The 25,656-nt window shown below is 36.5% G+C and overlaps 3 protein-coding genes across 4 annotated transcripts; 1 reads left to right on the forward strand and 2 right to left on the reverse strand.

The window, feature by feature from the left end:
- Positions 1-7,085: 7,085 nt before the first annotated feature.
- LOC107845862 (uncharacterized protein At4g15545) lies at positions 7,086-12,794 on the reverse strand. Its single transcript, XM_016690361.2, has 9 exons — positions 12,393-12,794; positions 10,541-10,609; positions 9,202-9,255; positions 8,664-8,727; positions 8,445-8,516; positions 8,099-8,359; positions 7,817-7,859; positions 7,644-7,722; positions 7,086-7,541 (listed from the first exon to the last, which is right to left on the reverse strand). The coding sequence occupies exons 1-9, from the start codon at positions 12,687-12,689 to the stop codon at positions 7,449-7,451; spliced, it is 1,032 nt and encodes a 343-aa protein (XP_016545847.1). The 5' UTR covers positions 12,690-12,794; the 3' UTR covers positions 7,086-7,448.
- Positions 12,795-14,151: 1,357 nt separating this feature from the next.
- LOC107845735 (40S ribosomal protein S11) lies at positions 14,152-17,407 on the forward strand. Its single transcript, XM_016690212.2, has 5 exons — positions 14,152-14,307; positions 14,415-14,515; positions 16,736-16,880; positions 16,957-17,046; positions 17,125-17,407. Exons 1-5 carry the CDS (start codon positions 14,255-14,257, stop codon positions 17,213-17,215), a joined length of 480 nt encoding a protein of 159 aa, XP_016545698.1. The 5' UTR covers positions 14,152-14,254; the 3' UTR covers positions 17,216-17,407.
- Positions 17,408-17,918: 511 nt separating this feature from the next.
- On the reverse strand, positions 17,919-25,083 carry LOC107845503 (serine/arginine-rich splicing factor SR45). 2 transcript variants are annotated; one of them, XM_016689863.2, is made up of 12 exons: positions 24,719-25,083; positions 21,567-21,647; positions 20,886-20,974; positions 20,368-20,414; positions 20,195-20,275; positions 19,929-20,094; positions 19,613-19,847; positions 19,474-19,539; positions 19,027-19,140; positions 18,635-18,701; positions 18,480-18,520; positions 17,919-18,236 (listed from the first exon to the last, which is right to left on the reverse strand). In XM_016689863.2, exons 1-12 carry the CDS (start codon positions 24,949-24,951, stop codon positions 18,173-18,175), a joined length of 1,284 nt encoding a protein of 427 aa, XP_016545349.2. In that variant the 5' UTR covers positions 24,952-25,083; the 3' UTR covers positions 17,919-18,172. The 2 variants fall into 2 exon arrangements, with proteins under 2 accessions (XP_016545349.2, XP_016545348.2); XM_016689862.2 differs by having other exon boundaries at positions 19,474-19,542; positions 24,719-25,033.
- Between the last annotated feature and the right edge of the window lie 573 nt (positions 25,084-25,656).

Raw genomic sequence — 25,656 nt, forward strand, 5'->3', positions numbered from 1 at the left:
TCAAGAAATTCCGGAGCCATTCTGCTTCTTTACCGGCTTTATCTAATGCGATAAATTCAGATTCCATTGTAGAGCGAGCAATATAAGTCTATTTGAATGATTTCCAAGAAACTGTTCCTCCATCGATAGTAAATACATATCCACTCGTGGATTTTACTTCGTTCGATCCGGTGATCCAATTTGCATCACTATATCCTTCAATTACCGTAGGATATTTATTATAAAGCAAAATATAGTTTTGAGTGTATTTAAGATACCCCAAAACTCTTTTCATTGCCATTCAATGAGTTTTGTTGGGATTACTCGTGTACCGGCTCAATTTACTAATGGTACAGTCTATGTCTGGTCGTGTACAGTTCATTATATACATTAAACATTCCAATATTCTTGCTTACTCCAATTGTGAGTCACTTTCACCTTCATTCTTTTGAAGTGCAAAGTTCACATCCAATGGAGTCTTGGCAATACCGATTCCATATACTTGAACTTGTCAAGTACTTTTTCGATATAATGAGACTGTGACAATGCTAACCCTTGTGGAGTTCGATGGATTCTTATACCTAAGATCACATCTGCAACTCCAAGGTCTTTCATATCAAACTTGCTCTCTAGCATTCGTTTTGTTGCATTTATGTCAGAAATGTCTCTACTGATGATTAACATATTATCCACATATAAACAAACAATGACTTGGTGATTTGAAGTGTCTTTAATGTAAACACATTTATCACATTCATTTATCTTGGATCCGTTTGCCAACATGGTTTGGTCAAACTTTGCATGCCATTGCTTAGGTGCTTGTTTTAGTCCATAAAGTGACTTAACAAGTTTACACACCTTATTTTATTTTCCTGGAACCACAAAACCCTCAGGTTGTTCCATGTATATTTCTTCCTCCAAGTCTCCATTTAGAAATGCGGTCTTCACATCCATTTGATGGATTTGAAGATCATATACCGCCGCCAAGGCAGTTAACATTCGAATCGAGGTTATCCTTGTTACTGCGAGTATGTATCAAAGTAATCAAGGCCTTCCTTCTGTTTGAAGCCTTTCACTACAATTCTTGTCTTGTATTTGTCAATAGTATAATCCGCCTTCATTTTCCTTTTGAAGATCCATTTAGAACCTAAAGGTTTATTTTCGGGAGGAAGGTCAACTAATTCCTATGTATGGTTGCTTAAGATTGAATCTATCTCACTATTGACTGCCTCTTTCCAAAAGGATGAGTCTGACAACGACATCGCTTCTTTAAATGTTTGAGACTCATTTTTTGAGAGAAATATTACAAAATCCGATCCAAACGAAGTTGACGTTCTTTGACGTGTACTACATCTTGAATTTTCTTCATTATGTACATTCTCACTTGGTTCATCTCGAGGTCGTTTAGATCCTCCACTAGACTGTTCATGTCCAGTTTTATACAGGTAAATGTTTTCAAAGAATTCAACATTGTCTGATTCAATTACCGTATTTTCATTAATGTCCGGATGTTCGGATTTATGAACCAAAAATCGACATGATTTACTACTTTTTGTATATCCTATGAACACGCAGTCCACCATTTTAGGTCCTATCTTAAACCTTTTAGGTATTAGAACTTGAACCTTCGCTAGACACCCCCACACTTTGAAATATTTCAAGTTGGGTTTCCTTCCTTTTTATTTTTTGTAAGGAATTGATTGTGACTTACTATGGGAAACTCTGTTGAGTATAAGATTGGCCGAAAGGATAGCCTCCCTCCATAAGTTTTGCGGTAAACCAAAACTTATAAGTAAGGCATTCATCATTTCCTTCAAAGTTTTGGTTTTTCCTTTCCGCAATTCCATTAGATTAAGGTGAATATGGGGCCGTAGTTTGATGGATTATTCCATTCTCTACACATTTTTGCGCAAATGGAGATTCATATTCTCCGCCCCTATCACTTTTTATCATTTTGATCTTTTTGTCTAACGAATTTTCAACTTCAATTTTATATTGCCTAAATGCATCTATTACTTCATCATTACTATTTAGCAAGTAGACATAACAATATCTAGTGCAATCGTCAATAAAAGTTATGAAATACTTTTTCCTACCACGTGATGGTGTTGACTTCATATCACAAATGTCAGTGTAGATTAAGTCTAAGGGATTGGAATTCCTTTCAACGGACTTATGAGGATGCTTTGCATACTTTGATTCCACACACGTTTGACACTTTGATTTATTGCACTCAAAAGTTGACAAAACTTCTAAGTTAATCAGTTTTCATAATGTTTTAACATGGCCTAAACGTTCATGCCACAAATCATAAGACTCAAGCAAATAAGAAGAATTTAAACTTTTATTTATTTCAACAGTCATTACATTCATCTTATAAAGACCTTCGGTTAGATAGCCTTTCCCTACATACATTTCTCCTTTGCTAATTATAATTTTTTCAGAAACAGTTACACATTTGAATCCGTTCTTATCTAGGAGTGAAACAGAAATTAAGTTCCTACGTAACTCCGAAACATATAACATATTGTTCAGTATCAAGACCTTGCTAGAAGTCATCTTTAAACAATTTTTTCCTGTTCTCTCCATCTTAGCAGTAGCGGAGTTAGCCATGTAGATCATTTCTTCTACTTGAACCGGAGTAAATGACGAAAACAACTCCTTGTTGGCACATACATGGCGAGTGGCACCAGAATCCATCCACCATTCGTGAGGATTCCCCACCAAGTTGCATTCTGAGAACATAGCACACAAATCATCGCATTCTTTGTTGGACTCAATCATATTTGCTTGATCTTTTTTCTTGTCTCTCTTCGGGGCTCTACAATCTGTGGACTTGTGACCAATTTTACCACAGTTGAAGCACTTGAACATTTTCTTGGGTTGATTGCTTCCATGTTCAACTTTCTTTTTTTTCTTCGAATTATTTTGGTCATCTTATACAATATGTGCTCCATTAATTGTAGAATTCCCCCTTGACCTTCTTTCGGCAGTTTTATTGTCCTCTTCAATACGAAGTCGGACAATAAGATCTTCAACAGTCATCTCCTTGCGTTTATGCTTTAAGTAGTTTTTGAAGTCTTTCCACAGAGGTGGTAGCTTCTCAACTATCGCTGCTACTTGGAAAGCATCATTCACAATTAAACTTACAAAACAGTTTATGTGAGTATTAAGAACATTTTTAATTTGTTCAACTAAGGTATTTTTCAAAGATTTCTGCCAGGAGATCATATATGATGATTTGCAACTCCTGTACTTGAGAGACAATAGATTTGCTATCTATTATTTTGAAGTTCAGGAACCGTGCAATAAGGAATTTCTTAATTCTCGCATCCTCCGTCTTATAGTTCCGTTCAAGTGTCCCCCACGGTTCCTTTGATGTCTTGGTTCTACCATAAACATTGTAGAGGTCATCTTGGAGACCACTCAGAATATAATTCCTGTAAATAAAGTCTGAATGTTTCCAAGCTTCTACAATAACGAAGCGGTCTTTGTTCGAGGTTCCCTCGGGCACCTCAGGAGCGTCTTTGCTAGTGAACCGTTGCAGAAATAAAGTAGTGAGGTAAAAGAACATCTTTTGCTGCCACCGCTTGAAGTCAATGCCCGAAAATTTTTCAGGCTTCTCCACCGGTGCCATTGTTGGCGGAGCATTTTTACGACTTGATGAAGCAATATTGTTTGCCCCCACAATCGTAGCCACATCATGCATTTGACTTTCAGTAGTCATTTTTCCTGTCACCACAAGACAGAAAAGTTAGTATTTTTTCAGAATACTATTTATCAAGTTAAATAACTTGAAACTCTTCTTCTTATTTCTAGTTAACGATGAAGTTTTTATTACTTCGAATCGTCAACCGAGTGAACTGTAACTTGTGATGAAGATTTTATGTCTTCTAATCACTAGTTAAATTCAAGCGGAGTAGAAAGCTTAAGCTTTAATCTTCAAAAATAAGCAATACAAATTCTGTAGGTTTATTCCTTAAGATTGTTATTTCCCAAAATATATTCAGGTACGCAGAAATCTGTATAGTAAAACAACAACTTCAACTCGAGTTCAAGTATAAACAAGAACACAATGAAGTATCAAATACCCTCAACACAAGATCAAAATGACCTTTCCAAGAGGTGTATTTATTTTTTCAGAAAAAATATAGATGAAACAGAAATAATTAAGGCCAAGTCGTCCGAATTCACGGACTTTCCTTAAGGAATAATTCCCCTCACTATACCCGAGGTTATGGAATCTTCTTCCCAAGATAAAATGGCCTTCAATCCGACTATAGCGGTACCTGAAATAGGCGGATTCTTCGAATGCACTCAACGGTTTGAATGATCACACACAGAGTTTTTGTTAGGACAAGAAGAAGTTTGTAATCTGAAATTTTTTCTATTCCAAAACCTGTGGATGAAATCAGGTTTTTATAGTCAAGAGATGCCTCTTTTGAAAAGAGACAATGGTCCATCTTAGAGGTATGATGTTTCTGAAAATGCATGTCTGTTTACCCAAAACAGTGCAGTATTTTGCTAAAACAGTGCACCAGTTCGAAACAGTGCATCACTTCATTGAAGAGTTGCATCTGTTCGAACCAACGTATTAGTTCAGGAAACATTGTTTCGAAAATCTGCACCAGTTCAGAAACAGAAACACAGAAATAGTACATCAGTTCGCGAAACAGTGCAACGATTCGTTGAAACAGTGGCACCAGTTCACTTCGATTGCATCTGTTATTACTGCATGCATGTATATTTAAATGGAGTTTCAAAATACTTTTCGGATTGAATTTATTTATTTTATTTCTGTCAAATAAAATTTGTCCAAAAAGATAGATCCGAAGCCGAGCGAGCGACGATGACGACGATGCGAGGCATCTATTATTTCTCGCCTCACTTGTCATGTGGAGTAAGTATTCATCAATATAAGCACTCTCAAGTTCTCTTCATCCACCAATGTGGGAGAAAGAGTAAACTTGTCAATTTGGGAGTACACTTTCCATTTTGATGTCTCCTTCCCTCCACCCTTTTACTCTCCAGTTTTCCATTCACACTTCTTTCCTCTACTATGGCATTCATGCATGCATTTACTCTTACCCTTATTCAATTTTGTACTTAACTTCTATTTATTAACACTAGTCATCCACCATATACTCTTTCTACGTCTTTTTAAAAAAATATCATAAAGATAAACGTATTCAATTTGACCTTATATACTAAAAAATATTTACATTGATGATTTTTTTTTTTTTGGAAACTCCAGGAAAATCCGCAGCCGCTACATCCTCTGCCACAGCTTCTGTCCATCAGGTGAGCACTGTGTAAACCCCTCACTGTGCAATAGCTCGCAAACCACACAGGAAATGCAAACCGCACTAGGTAAACCCTGTGCGACGAGCTCGATTGAGAAGGCATTAGGGGTGAATCGAACCCGCGACCTCCGCTATGAAAAATCCCCCTCAAACCAACTCAACCACGCCTTGGGAGGCTAATGCGCCTAACTTGCTATAACGCATTAAACAAAAATTAATTACTATGGCCAGACCTATATTTACATTTAATAGTGATGTGAGTACTAGTATTAAAAGTAGCTCACATGAATATATAACAATAGAATCTAGTACTGTAAATATATAACCCATTAATTACATATTTTTCGTCCTATTTTATGTGAAAGTGTTGTTATTCAATTTTATTTGATTATACTTTACTCAAAGCTCTTTTAAAATATTTTGAATCATTAGTTATTTGATTTTCGTAAGACTTTTTTTATATAGTTTTTAAATATTTGATTTATCAGTTACTCTTTGAAGCTTTCGAATTTTGTCACAAATAATTCGGATTGCTAAAATGGGCCACCAGAAGGGCATTAGTATGGGCTCCCACTTGCATTGTTGGTTGAGGAATTTTCAAAAATGACTTACAGTTTGAACCTTTTAAGAAATTTCTGTCCGATGCTGAATTTTTGTCTCCCAAATATCATGTCTTGAATTTGTTCTCGCTAAATAAATTCTAATATGCAGAATTTGTGGTCAATTGAGCAGGTTCATTGTCTTAAAATGTACTAGAGTTCTAATTGTTGCTTATAAAGTAGAACTTCTAATCAATTGTGAAGGTTCATTATCTTGAAATGTCATGAACATTTGCTTTATGAGCAAAATTTATTATGAGAGGCCAAAAAATCAAAACCACCCCTTATAATGAGGAATAAAATATCAAGACCAACCCATTTTAAGATTATTATAAACTTAACCCGAAATTTACAGTTGTAGCTTGTGTATTTACTATGTACCATTCATAGCAACATTTTGAGATGTTTAGGAAAAAAGAGTTGAGAGATATTTGGGAGAGAGAAAGAGGACAGATGTTAGAGAGAGGACGGATACGAGTTGTTCTCAGACGTATTCCATGAATATAGTTTGCATGCATACAAAAAACAAATAACTAAAAAAAAGCACCATTCATTCGCTCTAATTCCACTTGTATTCATTCGCTCTTATACCACTTACATTCATTTTCGCTTATACCGAGCTCCCAACAGCAACTAGCAACACTCTTTCTACTGGCCGGCGTGGCACTACTGGATGCTTCTGATCAATAGAACACGAAGAGGAGGAGTAGGAGTGTCTAATTTCACTTACATTCACAAGTGCATTTCGGCTATAACAACCATTAGAGTGATACAATTTATACAAAAATCTTCTTCTTTTCTATGTTTTCATTCTCTGTATCGAAAACAACCTCTCTCCTTCTTGAGGTAGTGGTATGGACTACTGCTTACACTTTACCCTCCCCAGACCCCACTTTGTGGGAATACACAAGGTATGGTTGCTGTTGTCTTAAGTACATCTCTTCTTATTATAACCAAGAGTATCTTCTTGTGCATTGTGTTTCAAACAAAAGTAGCAGTATCAGCATGTGCGCTCAAGTTTAAGAAAAAGAGCACATTCATTATTTTGTCATGGACACTTCTTACTAAGAGTCTCCATTAATTTTCATTTAGATAGCCTAATGTAGTTTCACTAAGGTTGCTCTCCCTGGAGTGTATGCGCACTCGCGTGAGAGAGAGACCGTGTGTGTGTGTGAAAGACGGGTTGGCGGAAAAAGAAGGAAACTCACTTGGAAACTCATTCAATTTATGATTATTATCTGCTGATCCCGCTGCTTTCAGATGTAGTAAGATGATGCAGGGGGAAAGAGCGATAATTTTACAGAATGTGTCCATGAAATAGTAAAAAAGTAACTTGAATCAATCATTCATCGGCGAGAACTACATTACCAATTTCAAAAATTCAATCATCAGCTAGAGCATACGCTGCACCAGTCCTGATTGACTGCATTCCCTAAGCACTTTTCTGCGCTGAGTGCTGGTTCAGCTTATGAAGTGCCCATACTGAAGATAATCAGACACGAAACAAAATGTCACCATAAGTGTATATGATGGGAAAACATATACACCTGTGGTTACACCATTGCTTTCACCGAGCACTACGGTTAAGCAAACCTTGGAATGACAGATAAAGATCTTTGTTTTCCATCCCGAAAATCTCTTCTGCTTTTCTCAATGTTTCCTGAATTTATAATGGAGGAAAAGGAATAGGGAAAAGCGTTCAGTTACTGAGGATGAATAGGAGGATTTCATAGGATGCTAATGAAACTAAAACACTAATTACCTCACGAGATTGCTTTTGTGCATTTAATTCCTTTATGTTCGTCAGAAATGCACTGAACTGCTCATAGGATAGACGACTCCTGCATAAACAATAAGCAGATACTGTCAGGTGAGAGATCCTTCCTTACTAAAAAAAAAAAAATTAAACAGAAGGAAATAAGTTCAGCTATCCACCTAGCTTGTCGGAAGAACTCCTTCCCATCAATGCGAGTTTGACCTAGTAAAGGAAAACAGATTAGAAGATCATACATAAACCAGTCAGAAAGATGAGTTTTTAAAAGTGATCTCAAGAGCAATGCCTTTGTAAATGTGCAATAAATTATATATGACTGTTCAACCATAAGTACAATACAGCAGAGAGAAGTAATATTCTTTTCTTGAACAAGGTAAGTTTTGCAGATAGAAATAATATTTGCACAGCTCACAAAAAGAAAATTGAGGTCAGTTCTTAGGAACCTGGCAAAGGGCGCCCCTTAGGAGGAGAGTTAGCTGCTGATGACTGTTGACTTGATGGGAAAAAAGATGACATTGAACCTCGTCCGTCATACTGACGGCTTGTTGGAGAGTTGGCACCGGATATCCTCTGAGGAGATTCAGCAACAGAATATCTTCTAGGAGATACACTAGTGGAAACTATTTTGGGAGTTCCAGTTGGAGTAAGACGGGGTGTTATGTAATTAGGTGTCATGGAAAATCTTTGCAAAGCACGCTTTGAGGCTGAATCCAAGAAAATGGAACAAAGTTTACATTTTTTTGCTACGTTGTGATAATATAAGAAGCAGAAAACGTAATGTGCAAATACCATCATCATTAATTACTGTGCTGTCCGTAGAACCACTGAAAGAATGGTGTACTCCATAGCTGTTCACCTCCTCTGCAGGATATAATTATCAGAACCAAATTTAGAACGTCAGAGATAGAACTCCATATCTTGAAGCAGCCAAAAGTGTGGCATAAAATCTTGAACATGACCAGATAAACACATCAGAGGAAATACATATAAATTGAAGCCAAGACTTACCCTTTACAGAATAGGCTTTATGGGTAGATTGGTCGTAAGTGCCAATATCAACAGTTTCAGCTTGCTGAAGATGCAGAAATGAGATTAGCAGTTCAGTCTGGCAGAAGTGCAGGATAGAAAAAGAAAATGGCCTTGCTCTACTGATACAAGAAATCAGAAATTTGACCAACGCAAATATTAGAAATCCAACATTATTACCAAAAGATTCTTTTAGGAAGTTTAAATAGGTGTTTGAACATGAATATGATGATATTAGAAAAAAAGCAGTAGTTGAAGTTAAGTTGCAAGAGGGTATTTGGAAGTTGGAGTTGTGTTTGGACATGCATTTGAAAAAATGTTGAGGTTTTGTGCGGGAAAAAGATTTATTACCACTTATACAAACTTGAAAGACTCAACTTCAAGTTGCAGCGAAATATTGGCAACAATGTACGACCAAACAGTTTTAGGGAAAAAATTGAATGTCCAATGGGCCCTAAGTTACTCTCTTCACATTTTTCCCAAAATGAAATGCGAAGAGATTAAGATTTTGAAATCTTACCGATGAATTATCATCACTAAGAGACTGCACCAATTGCCTTTTAAAAGTCTCCAACTGTCAACATAAAGAAAGCATGTTTATGCCACCACAATGAAAGTAAGCAATCAACGATATAGCAGAGGCAGAAGCTCTATCATCAGATGCGGCTCCCAATGAAGTAGTAAGTAAATTGAAAAGAAAGACTGCTTTTACATCACAAAATAGAGATATTGAAGCTGACACAGGTAATTAACAAGAACTAAAACAACAATAACGCCAGTGTTAATGGGAAGGCCTATCAGCTCATACAACAAGCTATGGATCTGGCTGCTTTGAGAAAGACCATAACATTACCTGAATCACTTATCTCTAACGTGGAAAATACTCATTATATAAGCCAATTTAGGCCCATTTCTGAGTCTAATGTGATTGATGATTTATAGAATAATGACCAAAGACGTGGCTAAAAGTTAATTCGTCCTGTGACAAACTGTTCAAACCCTTCTAATGTAGTGCTGTATGTAGTGTTGTACATAGCAGTGGTACTATTGATAGTTTTTTTTTTTTTTTTGCTCTTTTTTGCTCCAATAGTCTATTCATGAGATAGGAAAATCTAAGGATGACGGAGGTACGGCTATCACAGCTATGAAAATTAACCTTCCTTAATAACTTCATTACTTTTATGATGCACGTATATCTTTATCTTTCCTTGTTATTCATACACAGTCTCAGTGTCTTGGTGACCTAAAAGAGTTAAAGACAACATTATTCATTCCTTTTTTTCCTTGTACTTTGGAATGGTTTTCTTTATCGATTCATAAAGAAAGGAATATGTCATCAGGGAGCCTATGAGTGGCTATGGTTAATTTCTAGTTTCTCACTATTTTACCACCAATATTTGTTAGAGATACAAAGCGGTTCAACATTAGTTGAAAAAAGGTTGTCAAAAAAGTTTGTAGTTTCTTGAACTACTCAACTCATAACCATAAGATTTGGGTTGGAAACTCAAATTTTTTTACATTGCATCAAAAGGCAAACTTTGTAAATTCATTTTCACAACAGCTTTGTCTCCACCTATTGCATCATTCTGGACTTCTCTATCTGAATTTAGTCCATTGAGCCAACAGTTTTGCTCAAAAGTCAAAACACAGACTCACTCCTCCTTATCCTATAGGGCAGGACAGCAACTACAACAAAATAATACCATAGTCCAAGTACAATTAAAGCATAAACCACTAAAAAAAATCATTAAACAACGTTCAACTTAAATTAAGATATTTTTCTTTTCCCACCACACAATCAGAATAATCCAGCATGATTTCAACAACAAAGGCTTAAAAGAGATAACTAGTTTTATCACCTTTGCTAAATCTCGACTCATTTTCTTCACTGTCATAGCCAATGAATCCCTCTCCTTCGTAAGCTTCATCTATCATTTAAAAAAAAAAAAAAAAAAGATTAAGGCCTTCTCATTTCAAACGAATGCAACAATAACATATTCAGCATGGTCCCACAAAGTGAGGTCTGAGGAGCTTAGAGTGTACGTAGACCTTACCCCACCTCAGACATACAGAGGCCGTCTCCGATACACACTCAGCTCAAGTGAAAAACAGTCCAAATAACACAGAAACGGTAAATAGAAACAGGACAGTAACTAGAACAAAATAATACAATAGTCAAAGTATAAGAATCAACAAATAATAACAGAAATCGAAGGACGTTTCCAAATAAACGCAAGAACTAGAAATACTACAACAACATACCCAATGCATTCCCACAAAGTGAGGTATGAGGAGGGTAAAGTGTACGCAAACCTTACCCCTACCTCTGAGAGGTTGTTTCCAATAGACACTCGGCTCAACAGAAAAACAGTCCAAATAACTCACAAAACAGTACATAGAAACAAGACAGTAACTAGAACAAAATAATATAATAGTCGAAGTATAAGAAACAACAAATGATAACAGAAATCGAAGGACATTTCCAAACAAATGCAAGAGCTAGAAATTAAGGAAAAAAAAAAAAAAAAGCAAACACTAGCAGTACATTATCTTCAATAGTGAATTTCAACCAAAATTCAGTTTCATGAGGATAGAGTGTACGTAGACCTTACCCTAACTCAGAGTTAGAGAGACTGTCTCCGATACACCCTCAACTCAATAGAAAATTATTCCAACTAACTCAAAAAAAATTACATAGAAACAGGACACTAACCCGAACAAAATAATACAATAATCAAAGTATAAACAACAACAAATAACAACATAAATTGAAGGCCATTTCCAAACAAATAAAAGCATTACATTATCCTCACAGGTGAATTTCAACCGCAATTCTATTTCATGACAAGCCTTTTCAAGCTGAGAAACCTTATCTTGTAGCTCACAAAGTCTCACCACACTCAATATAATCCCACAAACTGAGTCTCACCACACTCAGTATAATCCCACAAACTGGCGCATGCAGACCTTACCCCTAACTCAGATTGTTTCCATTAGACCATAGACTCAACGGAAAATTATTCCAACTAGCTCAAAAAACAGTACATAGAAACAGGACACTAACCAGAACAAAATAATATGATCGTCGAAGCATAATAAATAAAAGTTGTACATTATCTTCAATAGTGAATTTCAACCGCAATTCAGTTTCATGACAAGCCTTCTCCAGATGAGAAACCTTATCCTGAAGCTCTACTATAACCCGATCTTTCTCATTAACCTTCTCACAAAGTCTCCCCATACACAGGAGGAGGGTAAAGTGTACGCAAACCTTACTCCTAACTCAAAGTTAAGAGAGACTGTCTCCGATACACCCTCAGCTCAACAGAAAATTATTCCAACTAACTCAAAAAACAGTACAGAGAGCAAAATAATATGATAATCAAAGTATAATAGAAAACAAATAATAACATAAATTGAAGAACATTTCCAAACAAATAAAGGCATTACATTATCTTCACACGTGAATTTCAACCGCAATTCAGTTTCACAACAAACCAGCTCAAGCTGAGAAACCTTATCTGGTGCTCCACGATAACCCGATCCTTATCGTGAAGCTTCTAACCGAGCCTCTACCTCGTAGAGATAGAGAGGCTGTTTCCGAAAGACGCTCAGCTCAAGTGAAGCAAAATAATACGATAATGGAAGCATAATAAACAACAAATAATAACATAAATTGAAGAACACTTCCAAACAAATAAAAAGCATTACATTATCTTCGCAAGTGAATTTCAACCGCAATTCAGCTTCATGACAAGCCTTTTCAAGCTGAGAAACCTTATCCTGAAGCTCAACAATAACCCGATCTTTCTCATTAACCTTCTCACAAAGTCTCTCCATCTCCATCTCCAATTTGTTAACACGTGAAGCTATAGCCATGGAAGTAATCTTCCTAGCAACATCCAGCTGATCGTACGGGTCCGTCGGAATAACGGCGAGTATTTCATCGGAAAGATGAAAGTCCGGGCCGGAACTCCGGCAACTATCGCTACAACTGTTCAACGACATCTTCACGAATTGCAAAAAAAAAAAAAAAAAATGATGAAAAGTTTGGAATACGGAGAATACAATGGAATTAATTATGTTAATTTGATTCGGTTTGACTTATGTTTTTGAAATTAATAAAGTGCTTACCTAATTTAAAGCACAGATGGGACATGCTGTCTCAATTAGGGGTTTGAATTTATTTTTGGTTTTCCCTCCAAATATTAATGGGCTCCCTTTTAGTTTGGGCCCATGGGCCCTAAGTTAAACCAGCTACCACTCTACTTCAAAATTGACTATTATTTACCGGAAAAATAACATAAATATTCGCCTTAACTTATTATGTATACATAAATTTCCACCCTAACAACATAAATCCCAATAATTCGGAAATTAATTACAGAAAATTTAAATATTTTACGTAATTACTAAAAATCTAGATTTTGGATCTGTCGAGATGCATAATTAGCTTCTGATACATCCGACGAAGATACATTTTTTTCCTTTGTAAAGATACATAATTAGCTTCCAGTATATTTTAAAATTTTTGAATCTGTTGAGATACATAATACATCCGATAAAGATATTTTTTTTACTTTGTACAACAACAACAATAATATACCTGGTATACTCCCACTAAGTGGGGACTAAGAATGGTAAGCGTACGCAATCCATACCACTACCTCTGAGGTAAGATAGAGAGGTTGTCTCTGATGGACCTCTAACTTAAGATAAAACAATCCAGATAAGGAATAGCAAAATGACAAGATACAGTAGAAATTACCACATTCAATAATACTATAGACAAGATTTACCAAGTAATACAACAAACGATACAGCATACAGAAATAATAATGACATTTTACGCCAATCCACCTCCTCCACAACTTCCTATCTAGGGTTATATCCTGGCTAAGCTGAAGTTGCTCCATGTAATGTCTAATCACATTCCTCTTATTTTTCTTCAATCTACCTCTACCTTCCTTAAATCCATCCCTATCCAATCTCTTACACCTCCACAATAGCGCATCCGTTCCCCTCCCTATCATATGTCCGAAACATCTCAACTTCGCTTTCTCCATCTTGGCTTCTACCGAAGTCACTCCCATATTATCTCAAATAACCTTATCTCTAATCTTATCTTTCATACTACACCCACACATCTATCGAAGCATTATCATCTCTGTTTCCTTTATCTTTTGGATGTCACACCCTTTTCACAGACCAACACATCAGTAAAGATACATAATTAGTTCACAATACATTTTTTACGATTTTAAATCCGTCGAGATACATAATTAGCTCCCTATACATTCAACAAAGATAGATAATTAGTTGAGATTTTTTGTAAGTACTTTGTCAGGCTGAAAATTTGTATAAATACATTAAGTTAAGGTGTAGTCTTGACATTTAAAACTTACATGGGCTTGGAATTTTAGTTTGGTTGTTTAATATTTTGAGCCCATTTACCAAATAGTAAGTCCCAGTCCACAATCTATAACCTATAAATAAAAAAGTTTGCCTAAATCCTCAGCGAAATTAGGGTTTTGTTTAGCAGCAATTCATCACTCTTTCAGCTCAATTCAACAATGGCGGAGCAAACGGAGAAGGCATTTTTGAAGCAGCCTGGTGTTTTTCTGAGGTAATTTTCTGCTCCCTGGCAAGTCACTGCTCCATATACTGTTTCATTTTAGCCTAAGTTTTTTTTTTTTTCTTTTTTTTCTTGTATATATATATATATTTTGGCAGCTCAAAAAAGACAGGGAAAGGTAAGAGGCCAGGAAAAGGAGGGAATCGATACTTTAAGAGTATTGGTTTAGGCTTCAAAACTCCCCGTGAAGCTATTGAAGGTACCTTATTGCTCCTATTATCATCATTTGAGTTAGTTATATATTGCAATTAAATATATTTCTGCTGTATCGCGTGGATTTAGTCGAGGTGTGCGAAAGTTAGACCGAACACTACAGTTATCAAGAAAAAAATCAACATTTTAATAGTTATTGTGAATAAATATATTTCCGTGTCTGAATTGAGCTGAGTAGGTATTGTAATTGGTAATTTAGAGTGTTGCGTAGTACGATGCAACAATACATATAGAAAAGGTTAACTAGTTAGAGATTGATTGAGGTATGATTGATTCATCAATGGTTATAGTAAATTAAGGAAAAAGACGGGGGGAAGGTAATAGACAAGGAAAAGGAGGGACTCGATACTTTTAAGAGTATTAGTTTAGGTTTCAAAACTCCTCGCGAGGCTATTGAAGGCACCACAATTACTCCTATTATCATTTATTTTTGTCTCCAATTGAGTGTACTTCTGCTGTATCGCGGTGATTTAGTTGAGGTGCGTGAAAGCTGGACCGAACACTACAGTTATCAAAAACAAACAAAAAAAATCAGCATTTTAATAGTTAATTGTGAATAAATGTACTTCTGCATCTGAATCGAGCTGAGTAGGTGTCGGTATTCTAATTGTTAATTTTGAGCGTTGCTTAGTGCGATCCGACGACATGTATAGAAAAGGTTAACTAGTTAGAGATTGATTGAGGCATGGTTGATTCATCAATGTTTATAGTACATTAAGGAAAATACACTCTACTTATTTTATAGCTTCTTATTACTTGTTTTTGTATGGCTTCTTCATTTTCCTAGTTAGTGTGAATAAATATAGTTATACGTTTGAATCGAGCTGAATTGGTATTTTAATTGTCAATCTTTAGTGTTGCATAGTAGGTTCCGAGGATTCATATAGAAAATGCTAACTAGCTACTTAGAGATTGAGGAATGGTTTATTGATCAATGCACTAATCAAATGGCTTGTAGTTATAGGACATTAAAGAAAATACATGTACTTGGGGGTTGTTTGGTACTAGGGATAAGTCATAACTAATCGCAAGATTAATTTAAGGATGAGCTTATCGCATGTTTGGTTGGGATAAAGTGCATGGTATAACTCATAGGGGATAGTAGTGTTATTTTTATCGCACCTTCACTTTGGGATAACTAATCTCGGGATAGCTAATCCAGCTATCCCGGGATAACTTGTTTCCAATCAAACAACCCCTTACTGTACTACTTCTTACAAGTCAGAACATTAAAAATACACATACTTAGGGGTTGTTTGGCACTAGGGATAAATTTAACTAATCGCGAGATTAATTTTAGGATGAGCTTAGCCCATGTTTGGTTGGGATAAAATACACTAATCCAGGGATAGCTAATCCAGCTCTCCCGGGACTTCTTGTTCCAACCAAGCAACCCCTTATTGAATGACTTCTTAAAGGCCAGATACGAAGTTATTCATCTGTCAGTTTAAGGCTGATTATTCTCTGTAATTAGAAAGTCTACCTCAACCTGATAAATAGGTGTTTTTGTCTGACGAACACATTGTTTTCATGTGGTTCACTTTTAGATCTTCGGTTTAACTATCATGATTTATTTAGCCTTGCGGTTAACTTAATATTCCTTTTGTATCTGACTTAAACAAAAATAGAGCGAGATCACTAGCACACTGAAAAGTGCTTCTTAGAGATAACATCACATATAATTAATATAAAATAAAATAAAACTTCCTAAATAGCCATTTTTGTGACTTTTTTTGCAGAAACATCTTGCTTGTTAGCTGTTAGGTTCTCTAGATGATTGATATTTTATAATGTTGTGATTGCTGTTTATCGACTTTGCTTTTTTCACTTCCGAGGAATTCCGGAAACAACAACGATTTGTTTGTGCACATATAGCCATTACTTTTACGAAATAGAAAAACTCAATTCATACTTGTGAATGTTACTGTGGTTAGTTTGTTATTGGTTTTAACTCATTGGGATTTTTTCACTTGTTATTTGACTGAAATTGTGGAATCTTACACGACTACTTTTTTAGAGTTGTGTGCTTTCTAGAGCCCTGTTAACAATGCGCTGCACAAAATTACTGTACTAGTTCAGGCTTTCATGTGTAGAAAATTATATTGCAAGCAATTTTGATTCATTTCCTACCTGTGTAGTATAAATGGCTATGATTCCACCTTGTTCTGTGGTCTAAGAACCTTATTTTTGGTTTGTTTAAATTTAGGTACATATATTGACAAGAAATGCCCATTCACTGGCAATGTTTCTATCAGAGGTCGTATCCTTGCTGGTACATGCCACAGTGCTAAGATGAACAGAACCATCATTGTTCGACGCAACTATCTACATTATGTTAAGAAGTACCAGAGGCAAGATCTTGTCACCTTAAATATGTTGGATGCTTCACTCCTTTCTGTTTTAGTTTTAACATGCAAGTTATTGCAGATATGAGAAGAGGCACTCGAACATTCCAGCTCACATATCGCCATGCTTCCGTGTGAAAGAGGGAGATCATGTTATTATTGGACAGTGCAGGTTAGGACTATCTATAACTATAGTAATTTTTTGATTATCTGCTGTGTTTATGTATATTTAACGCTATCTGCTTCACAGGCCTTTGTCCAAAACCGTGAGGTTCAATGTGTTGAAGGTGATTCCAGCTGGTTCTGCTGGTGGTGGGAAAAAAGCTTTTACCGGAATGTGAGCAGAGTGCTTATAGGAATGATGTCAAGACTTTTCTGCTTTTGCTGAATTGTTGTCTTCATTGATATTTCTTTGAGCTTCAAATTTTGAACTTAAATGCTAGCAACAAGTTTTCTTTCCTATGTACTAATCTTGTAAGAGGTTCTGGTGATTGGACTTTTATCTTTAAAAATGTCTTGTGATTGAATGAGCAGCTCTTTTCTAGTTCACTGCCATTTAGTTACTAAATTCCGGGCTCTTTTATTCTTTGTTTTGAGCCTCGACCACTAATAATAGTGATTTAATCTGTGCTGGTACATTACCCTTTGCTACAATGCACCATTAAGATATCACACTAGTGTCAAGTACTATGACCTACTTTTATTAATTGACATATGCCTACATAAGAAAACATTCCCAAGATCTTTTAGCAATGGGTTCTATATCGTGTTGAAAACTCATTCCAAAAATGGTAGCAAAGTGATCATTCAAATTACCCAATTCATCAATTCAACCGTATAATAAAAGCCGAATTAAGTTGAATGGCATATGCGATCGGTGATAATTTCTCAACTAAAATGAATAAAAAGCATCTATATAATTGTAAAACCAACAAGACAAAATGGAGTTCTATTTTGAAAGAAGTCCAAGAGTTAAGAGTAAACATAAATAATCATTTAGGGAAGCAAACATCTCTAACATTGCATAATTTATCGCTAAGAAAGTAAGCAAGAAAGCCCAGACAATATTGCTACAAAAGATCATTCTCTGATGTTTCTCTACATAGTTCTCCAATTATGTGTTTACTGTCATTGGAAGAAATCAGAAGCAAAGCAATGCAACTAACCAAAATTATGTTAGTTTGGACAACGGTATACAATAATTGAAGTTACGTTCAAATGAAGCAATCAAGGTGAAGGGGTGTCCTCACGGACTTTCACTAAGAGGCAATGTCGGGATTCCTTGCAAGAACAATAACTTAGGGCCTACGAGGAGGCGAACTGCTGCTGTCACTCTTGCTGGAGCTCCTCCCTCTTAAAGGCCTACATTTTCATAAAGCACCAGCATATCAAAGCCGACAACATAATAACAAGAAGACAATTCTAAGTCTGTTTTGCGTCATTTCTATATTCAAATTGCAAAACCGTCTAAAAAGTGTCTTAGATTTAGAGTTACAAAAACCACCTACCATATGAATGACTAACTAAAGCAAGAATCTAAAATCCAAAACAATGGTGAACACACAAGGCAAATACATTATAAGTCAGAGATTGCATAGAACCCACCTCCTTCTAGGACTGCGGCTCCTTGAAATCTTGCGGGGACCCTAAATACAATAGGCAAATTGTACCCACATCAAACAATATATTGGTTTGACCCAAAGGAGAAAAGTAAACAATCTAACAGATAAGCTTGTAAAAGTAGAGTCCCAAATACAGACCTTGCGAGGACTGGGAGAAGAAGAATAGGACGATGACCTCCCACGTCTTGCAGCTGGACCCCTTCCTCTATACATGAAGCAGTTGACAAATAAATGTTATTTGATTATATAAACAGGAAATGACATTCTTTCAGAAATTTAATATCATTACGTTCTCTGATAATACTGTCATGAAAATTAGATATACCAAAGAAAGAAACCAGGCATCAGAACATGCCATGAAGAAGTGCAAGAAAGTATGCACGTTTAAAATAAGGAAGAGATGCATAAAATGAAAAACAACAGACCACACTTAATAGCAACAGACAAGTAGTTCAAAGGCACGAAACAAAATTTGCTATAATTCGACACAAGACATTTAGCGATAAAGATTATACAAATTTATGCATTACCGCCTAGGAGAGATGGATCTTGATCGTGAACGGATAGGCCTCCTAATAGGTGAACGGCTAGATCGACGACCAATCGGAGATCTTCTGGGTGGACTTCTAGCACGTCGTGGAGAACTACATACAAAGACAAGGAGACAAAGATACCATCAACTATCATTGTGAGTTATAAATGTACATAAGTTAACACAAAACAAAGCTGTGCTTAAACAGGTCAGGCTACAGTTGACTATTCAACAACATTATATATATATATATATATCCCACATATCTATGCTACCACACAGGTTTAACAATTTAAGGAACCTCTTTGAAGTATGTAACATCAGGTTTATCCCTACAGGCTACAGAGTTGTACAAACCACTCAAGGAGTTTGGTTATGGAGAGAGGGAGAAGATATTTTCAACACTTCAACTATTCAAGTTTATGAAATCAAAATGCTAACTCACCGTCGCCTTGGTGGAAGTGGAGAACGTCTACGAACAGGACTGCCACGAATTCTTCTGGGAGAGCCCCTGCTGAAGATATAATCAGTAAAATTCCACATCAGAATTCGAAGACTTCAAAAGCAAATGTGAAATATCCAACCTAGGAGGTGTCCGATGACGTCTTGGTGGAGGGGATGGTGAACGGCGTCTAATGGGAGATCCAGGCCTCCTCCTTGGGGGCGGTGGACTGCCACGCCTAAAAGGAGAATTTGCTCGGCGGCGAATAGGAGAGTCAACACGTCGACGAACAGGAGAATCTAGCCCACGTCTAGGAGATCCTCTTCGTCCTATAGGAGACCTCTGCGGTGGAGAGGCCGGTTTTCGACGAGGAGACACTGATTATATCAAGGTACACCAGATTAAACAATGCATCATACATCCAATGAACAATTCCTAATATAACAAGGATATCATACACTCTTGTTGCCGTTTTTTTCCATCTTTCTCCACATCAACAGGGACATTATCAGTTCTTGGAGCATCTCTTCTCGAGGAAGTTGCAACAGCCTTTGGAGGTGAGGCAGCCTTCTTTCGCTCTGGCAGGGTGAACCTGGCATGAACTACTTTCCCATCAATCTGTGCCTGCATTAACACTAGCAGAACATATTAGTTATCCCCCATTTCAACAATAAAAATGATTGGATGCAGTTACCAAGTGAATGTACAAATCTTAAAACCATACACCGTCCATGTATAGTTGGGCTTTCTCAGCATCAATTCTAGTCTTGAACTCAACATAAGCAAACCCTTTCGGAATATTAACCTGCAACAAGTGTATTTTTATATTAGAAAGAAAAAATGAAAAAAATCACATAAGCCGTACACTGCCTAAAGATATTGCACTTGCTAACTTACAACTTGATCAATGGCCAACTGCACATGCAGAATTTCACCAAAATTACCTGCAAAAAGGAAGAGTTACAGACATTAACCATCAACAGATGGACAGAGCGACGCCAAATTGCCGTACATGTGCGTCCAAATCAACTAATCAATGGCATCCAGTCGATCATTTCTTGTAAACCTCGAAATTCTATTTTGAAAGCATTTCTGTTCAATTCTTTTATCCCCATTCATATACTTTTACATGTATTGATATACACATTGGAACTAGCGCACCACACGGGTATGTGGATTGGCTTGTTTGCACTAGCTACTGCAGGGAGAACCATATTCATGAGAAAATGACTCAATTGCCAAAAGGATACCAAGTATACCCTGGTTTCCAAAATAACAGCTATAAAAGTTTTTCCAAAATAACCAAATACCAGATCGAATTTCAGTTTGGTTAGGTTCTTCCGTATGGTTAGACTAGAATTTCTACAATTTTGGCAAATAAAAACTCAGTTATCAGAAAGAGGTGCTGGACGTACCAAATATTTCTTTCAAATGGTTTTCATTAACATTCCTGCTGAGCTGATCCACATGAATCACACGCGACTCAGGTATAGGAGATACTTTCCTGGAATAAGATCCCAAGTGTTGCACATCAAAAAAGCATAAATTCATCGGTCAAAATTGCTTTACGCAGTTACATTTTTACATCATAAGAAGATATTGGTGTTAGTATCTATATTTACACACTTCATCCAAAATGGATAGGTTTGTTTTCCACCTCCCCAAAAAATAAATTTGCAGAGAGAAAGACAATCAAATTCCAACAAAAGAGGGTCATGCATTTGTTTTCTGACTGAAACATCATTCATCAAACCATGTGATGGAGGCAGAAGGGGTCATGCATAGCTGAATGTGAGTGCTTAGGATGGGAAGAACTGGAAAGCATTCAAAATCATTTATTTGATGATTCTGATCAGCTGCAATGCATTCTCTCAGCGAGTCCAAATTGAAAATGGCTCATAATCTTCCAACCAACTTGTGCATGTTTATATTCATTTGGACATTTGGAAGGATAAAATCGAAAAACAAGAAAAAGAAAGGAATTGCCCAAAACAGCAGAAATTTGGATGTTAATGGAAGAGGTTTACATGTAGACATGTAGTTATTGCATGAAAATACTGAAGTCGGATATCAGCTTAAAAAACAAACTACATTACCTTGGAGGTGGGGAAGCTTTCTTAGACTCTGGTGGCGGTGGCAGTGGCGGTGAGCGGCCTCGCTTTGATGCTCCAGCAGGACTAACAACCATATTAACAACAAAAGATAGGGTTTAGGATCATTCGGCAATAAAAAACATGGAGCAGAGCTTTAGCTATTTTGCCAGAAAGGAAAATCCAATAGAACGGCAACATTACAAGAAATTTTCATGCTAGCTCAACCTGTCTAAGCTCAATAACAAATAAACAAAAATATATGATGACAAAGCAAGGCCAATCTTCATCGAGCGCTATGCCACACCCTTGGTGTAATGTTTCCAACTATATTTTACACAGCCTCGCAGAGTTGATATCAGTTTCTAGTTGTCTAAATGGAAGGAAAAGCAAGAAAAGAAAACCAATGCAACCAATGTTCTAGTTTTGTGCCTTGCATGTTGGGACAACCTAAAAAAAACAGCAACAAAATCCATAAATTAACAAACAATAATGTTCTTCTAAGTTCTAACCAATAATTTCAAACATAAGAAAGCTTAAAGCAGCTAAGATATCTAAAGATGCAACAACGGAACACTTCTCATGAATTAGCAAATGACTGAACCTTTTAGCATGTTAAAAAAAAATTGTGAGCTAAGCATAGAACACACGCATGACAACCTTAAAATATTTCAATGTCCTAAACCCTTGGGAGCTAGAAAACGAACACCTGATTAGAGTAGCAAGACAACCTTACGAATCTAACATAATTCTAGCAGCCATGTGCACATTAATTAACAACAGCAACTACTGCACACCAATTCAAAAAAAAAACTGAGGTTGGTTAATTTAATCATTACTATTCATTTGTGCCCAATTCATTCAGTACACTATAGTTTTTAGCTTAATTCTCCAGCACTACACGTTTCTCCTAGTTTTTGGTTTTTGTTCGAGCCAGCATTCGTACACGTGACTAAATCCACGGGATAACTGCCAGCTCCCACTATGAACAAGCAGCATACACCAGGAAACTAACTCTGCCCACTAAAGCTAGAACAGATGAGACGTTTGTCCAAGTTTTCAGCTAGCATAAAACCAACATAGGACTTAGTCTACCTTAGTGCAAACACAGAAAAAAACAACAATAAAAGTGCATTATGTCATAAAACCCTTGCAAAGCTAACATAATTCAAGCAGCCATGTGCACATTAACCAACATTAGCAACTAATGCACCTCAATTCAAAGCATTTGAGCTCGTCAGTTAACTCTAGTGTTCTTCTAGTATTAGAATCTCTAAACAAACAGCATATAACGAAAAAAACGAGCATCAAAAGTTATAAAAGTGCATGCTATAGTTTTTAGCTTAATTATTCGATCCTAGACGTTTCTCTTAGTCTTTGTTTTTTGATAACCGTGGTGTCTGGGACAGCTTTGGCGCACCTTGACTAAATCCACGCAATACATGCCAGCTCCCGTCAGCAACAAGCAACATATACAAGGAAACTCTGTCCACTAAAGCTAGAACAGATGAAACGTTTTCTCCTAGTTTTCAGCTAGCATAAAACCAACACAGGACTTAATTCAAGCAGCCATGTGCATATTAACCAACAACAGCAACTAATGCACCTCAATTCAAAGAAATTGAGGTTGTCAGTTAACTCTTCTAGTGTTCTTCTAGCATCAGAATCTCTAAACAAACAATATATAAAGGTATAACAGGAAAATACAAACTTAAGCAAACAAATGAGCATAAAACTGCATGTTATAAAAGCAAATACTATGGTTTTTAGCTTAATTATCCGACACTAGACGTTTCTCCTAGTTTTTTTTCCAAGCCAGCTTTCCCACACCTTGACTAAATCCCCGGAAAACTTGCCAGCTCCCACAAGCAACAAACAACATATACAGGGAAACTTTGTCCACTAAAGCTAGAATAGATGAGACGGATTCTCATAGTTTTCAGCTACCATAAAACCAGTTCGAGCAGCCATGTGCATATTAACCAACAACAGCAACTAATGCACCTCACTTCAAAGAAATTGAGCTCGTCAGTTAACTTTCCTAGTGTTCTTCTAGCATTTAGAATCTCTAAAACAAACAATATATAATTTTTTTTTCATAACTGTGGTGTCCGGGCCAGCTTTCCCGCAGCTGGACTAAATCCACGGTATACCTTCAGTCTCCCACTAGCAACAGATATACCAAAGCTGGAACAGATGAAATTTTGCTCCTAGTTTTCAGCTGCTATCATAAAACAAACATAGAACAATAAAAGTACATTATATAAAGAGTATAAAACCTTAATTCGGTATTCCATAGTTTATAACTTAATTCTCCGCCACTAGACGTTTCTCCTAGTTTTTTGTTTTTTCCATAACCGTGGTGTCCAGGCCAGCTTTAGCGCAGCTGGACTAAATCCATTTCATTCAGTACTCTTTAGTTTTTAGCTTAATTCTCCAACATTACACATGTTTCTCCTAGTTTTTTGTTTTTGTCCGAGCCGTCTTTCGCACACCTTGACTAAATCCACGGGATAACTGCCAGCTCCCACCAGCAACAAAACAAATGAGACGCTTCACTAGTCTCTACCTTAAGAATCTACTAACATAATTCGAGCAGCCATGTGCACATTAACCAACAACAGCAACTAACGCACCTCAATTCAAAGAAATTGAGATCGTCACTCAACTCTCCTACTGTTCTTCCAGCATTAGAATCTCTAAACAAACAAAATTAACCAACAACAGCAACTAATGCACCTCAATTCAAGGAAATTGAGCTCGTCACTCAACTCTCCTAGTGTTCTTCTAGCATTAGAATCTCTAAACGAAAAAAAATTAACCAACAAGAGCAACTAATGCACCTCAATTCAAAGAAATTGAGCTCGTCACTCAACTCTCCTACTGTTCTTCTAGAATTAGAATCTCTAAACAAACAAAATTAGCCAACAAAAGCAACTAATGCACCTCAATTCAAAGAAATTGAGCTCGTCAGTCAACTCTCCTACTGTTCTTCCAGCATTAGAATCTCTAAACAAACAAAATTAACCAACAACAGCAACTAATGCATCTCAATTCAAAGAAATTGAGCTCGTCACTCAACTCTCCTAATGTTCTTCCAGCATTAGAATCTCCAAAACAAACAAAAATGAGCATAAAAAGTGGATAATGCATAGAACCTTCGAGCTGGCGGAGGAGGAGGAGGAGGAAGGCGAGGAGGAGGTGTAGGACTACGTGAACTAGCACTTCGAGAAGCAGAAGAAGACGAAGAAATTGATCTAGAACGAGATCTAGATCGAGACGGAGAACGCGAACTGGAAGACCGCGAGTCTGAAGGAGTGTAAGACCGAGATCGAGAGCGAGAAGATGAGCCTGATGGTGAAGCCGCACGGCCTCTACCTGGTTTCGCCATTGGAGTTCACACCCTCAGTGATAAACCCTAACCACACAGAGAAGACAAGTTGATGGACTATAATAACATTTGGGGGGGGGGGAAAAAAAGGTTATCAGCTTCTGGATCCGAAATTAAAAAATTGGGCCGAATGGGCTATTGAGGTAAAAGTGATCCAAAGAATATTAACAAGAGGGTTGTTTGGTTGGCAAGGAGTTTTCCCAAGATAATTAATTAATTTCGAGATTAGTTATTCCACAGATAACTTATTTCATTATCGTGATGTAAATATTTTTAATATTAACTAATACCTCAAATCAAATATGGAATAAAATGATTTCTTATACCTCACACCAAACGACCTCGAAGGGTCTAGTTGTACACACTCGACGACTAATTTTGCAGGTATATAACTCTATTCTATAGGGAATTTGAACTAGTGGATACTCATTTTGTGTGAGTTACAAGGTATGAAACTCTTGGCATAAAATGCTGAATTATTTTATCTGCATTTGGCTGAAAGTATTAGTTAGTTCCGAGATTGAACTTATTTCCAACCAAGTGATTCCTAATATTATGTTACACATATCTTGGTTAATTATTAATTTTGTTCATCAATACTTGAATAGATAGGAAAAGAAAAAAAACTTTGCCTAATATTTTTATTTTTGCTAGAATTTGAACTTGAAACTTAATTGGTCAACATGTCACACCCTTCAATGACAA

The sequence above is a fragment of the Capsicum annuum genome, chromosome 10 (assembly GCF_002878395.1).
Source record: "Capsicum annuum cultivar UCD-10X-F1 chromosome 10, UCD10Xv1.1, whole genome shotgun sequence".
Taxonomy (NCBI): Eukaryota; Viridiplantae; Streptophyta; class Magnoliopsida; order Solanales; family Solanaceae; genus Capsicum; species Capsicum annuum.

Coding starts and splice junctions, on each gene's coding strand:
- LOC107845862 (XM_016690361.2), bottom strand. CDS start 12,689: ATGTCGTTGAACAGTTGTAGCGATAGTTGCCGGAGTTCCGGCCCGGAC. Junction 8,728..9,201: donor TTAGTGATGATAATTCATCG/GTAAGATTTCAA, acceptor CTGCATCTTCAG/CAAGCTGAAACTGTTGATAT. Junction 7,860..8,098: donor TAAGGGGCGCCCTTTGCCAG/GTTCCTAAGAAC, acceptor TTCCTTTACTAG/GTCAAACTCGCATTGATGGG.
- LOC107845735 (XM_016690212.2), top strand. CDS start 14,255: ATGGCGGAGCAAACGGAGAAGGCATTTTTGAAGCAGCCTGGTGTTTTT. Junction 14,516..16,735: donor TCCCCGTGAAGCTATTGAAG/GTACCTTATTGC, acceptor GTTTAAATTTAG/GTACATATATTGACAAGAAA. Junction 16,881..16,956: donor TATGTTAAGAAGTACCAGAG/GCAAGATCTTGT, acceptor AAGTTATTGCAG/ATATGAGAAGAGGCACTCGA.
- LOC107845503 (XM_016689862.2), bottom strand. CDS start 24,951: ATGGCGAAACCAGGTAGAGGCCGTGCGGCTTCACCATCAGGCTCATCT. Junction 20,095..20,194: donor CCCAACTATACATGGACGGT/GTATGGTTTTAA, acceptor GTGTTAATGCAG/GCACAGATTGATGGGAAAGT. Junction 18,237..18,479: donor AGCCGCAGTCCTAGAAGGAG/GTGGGTTCTATG, acceptor ATGAAAATGTAG/GCCTTTAAGAGGGAGGAGCT.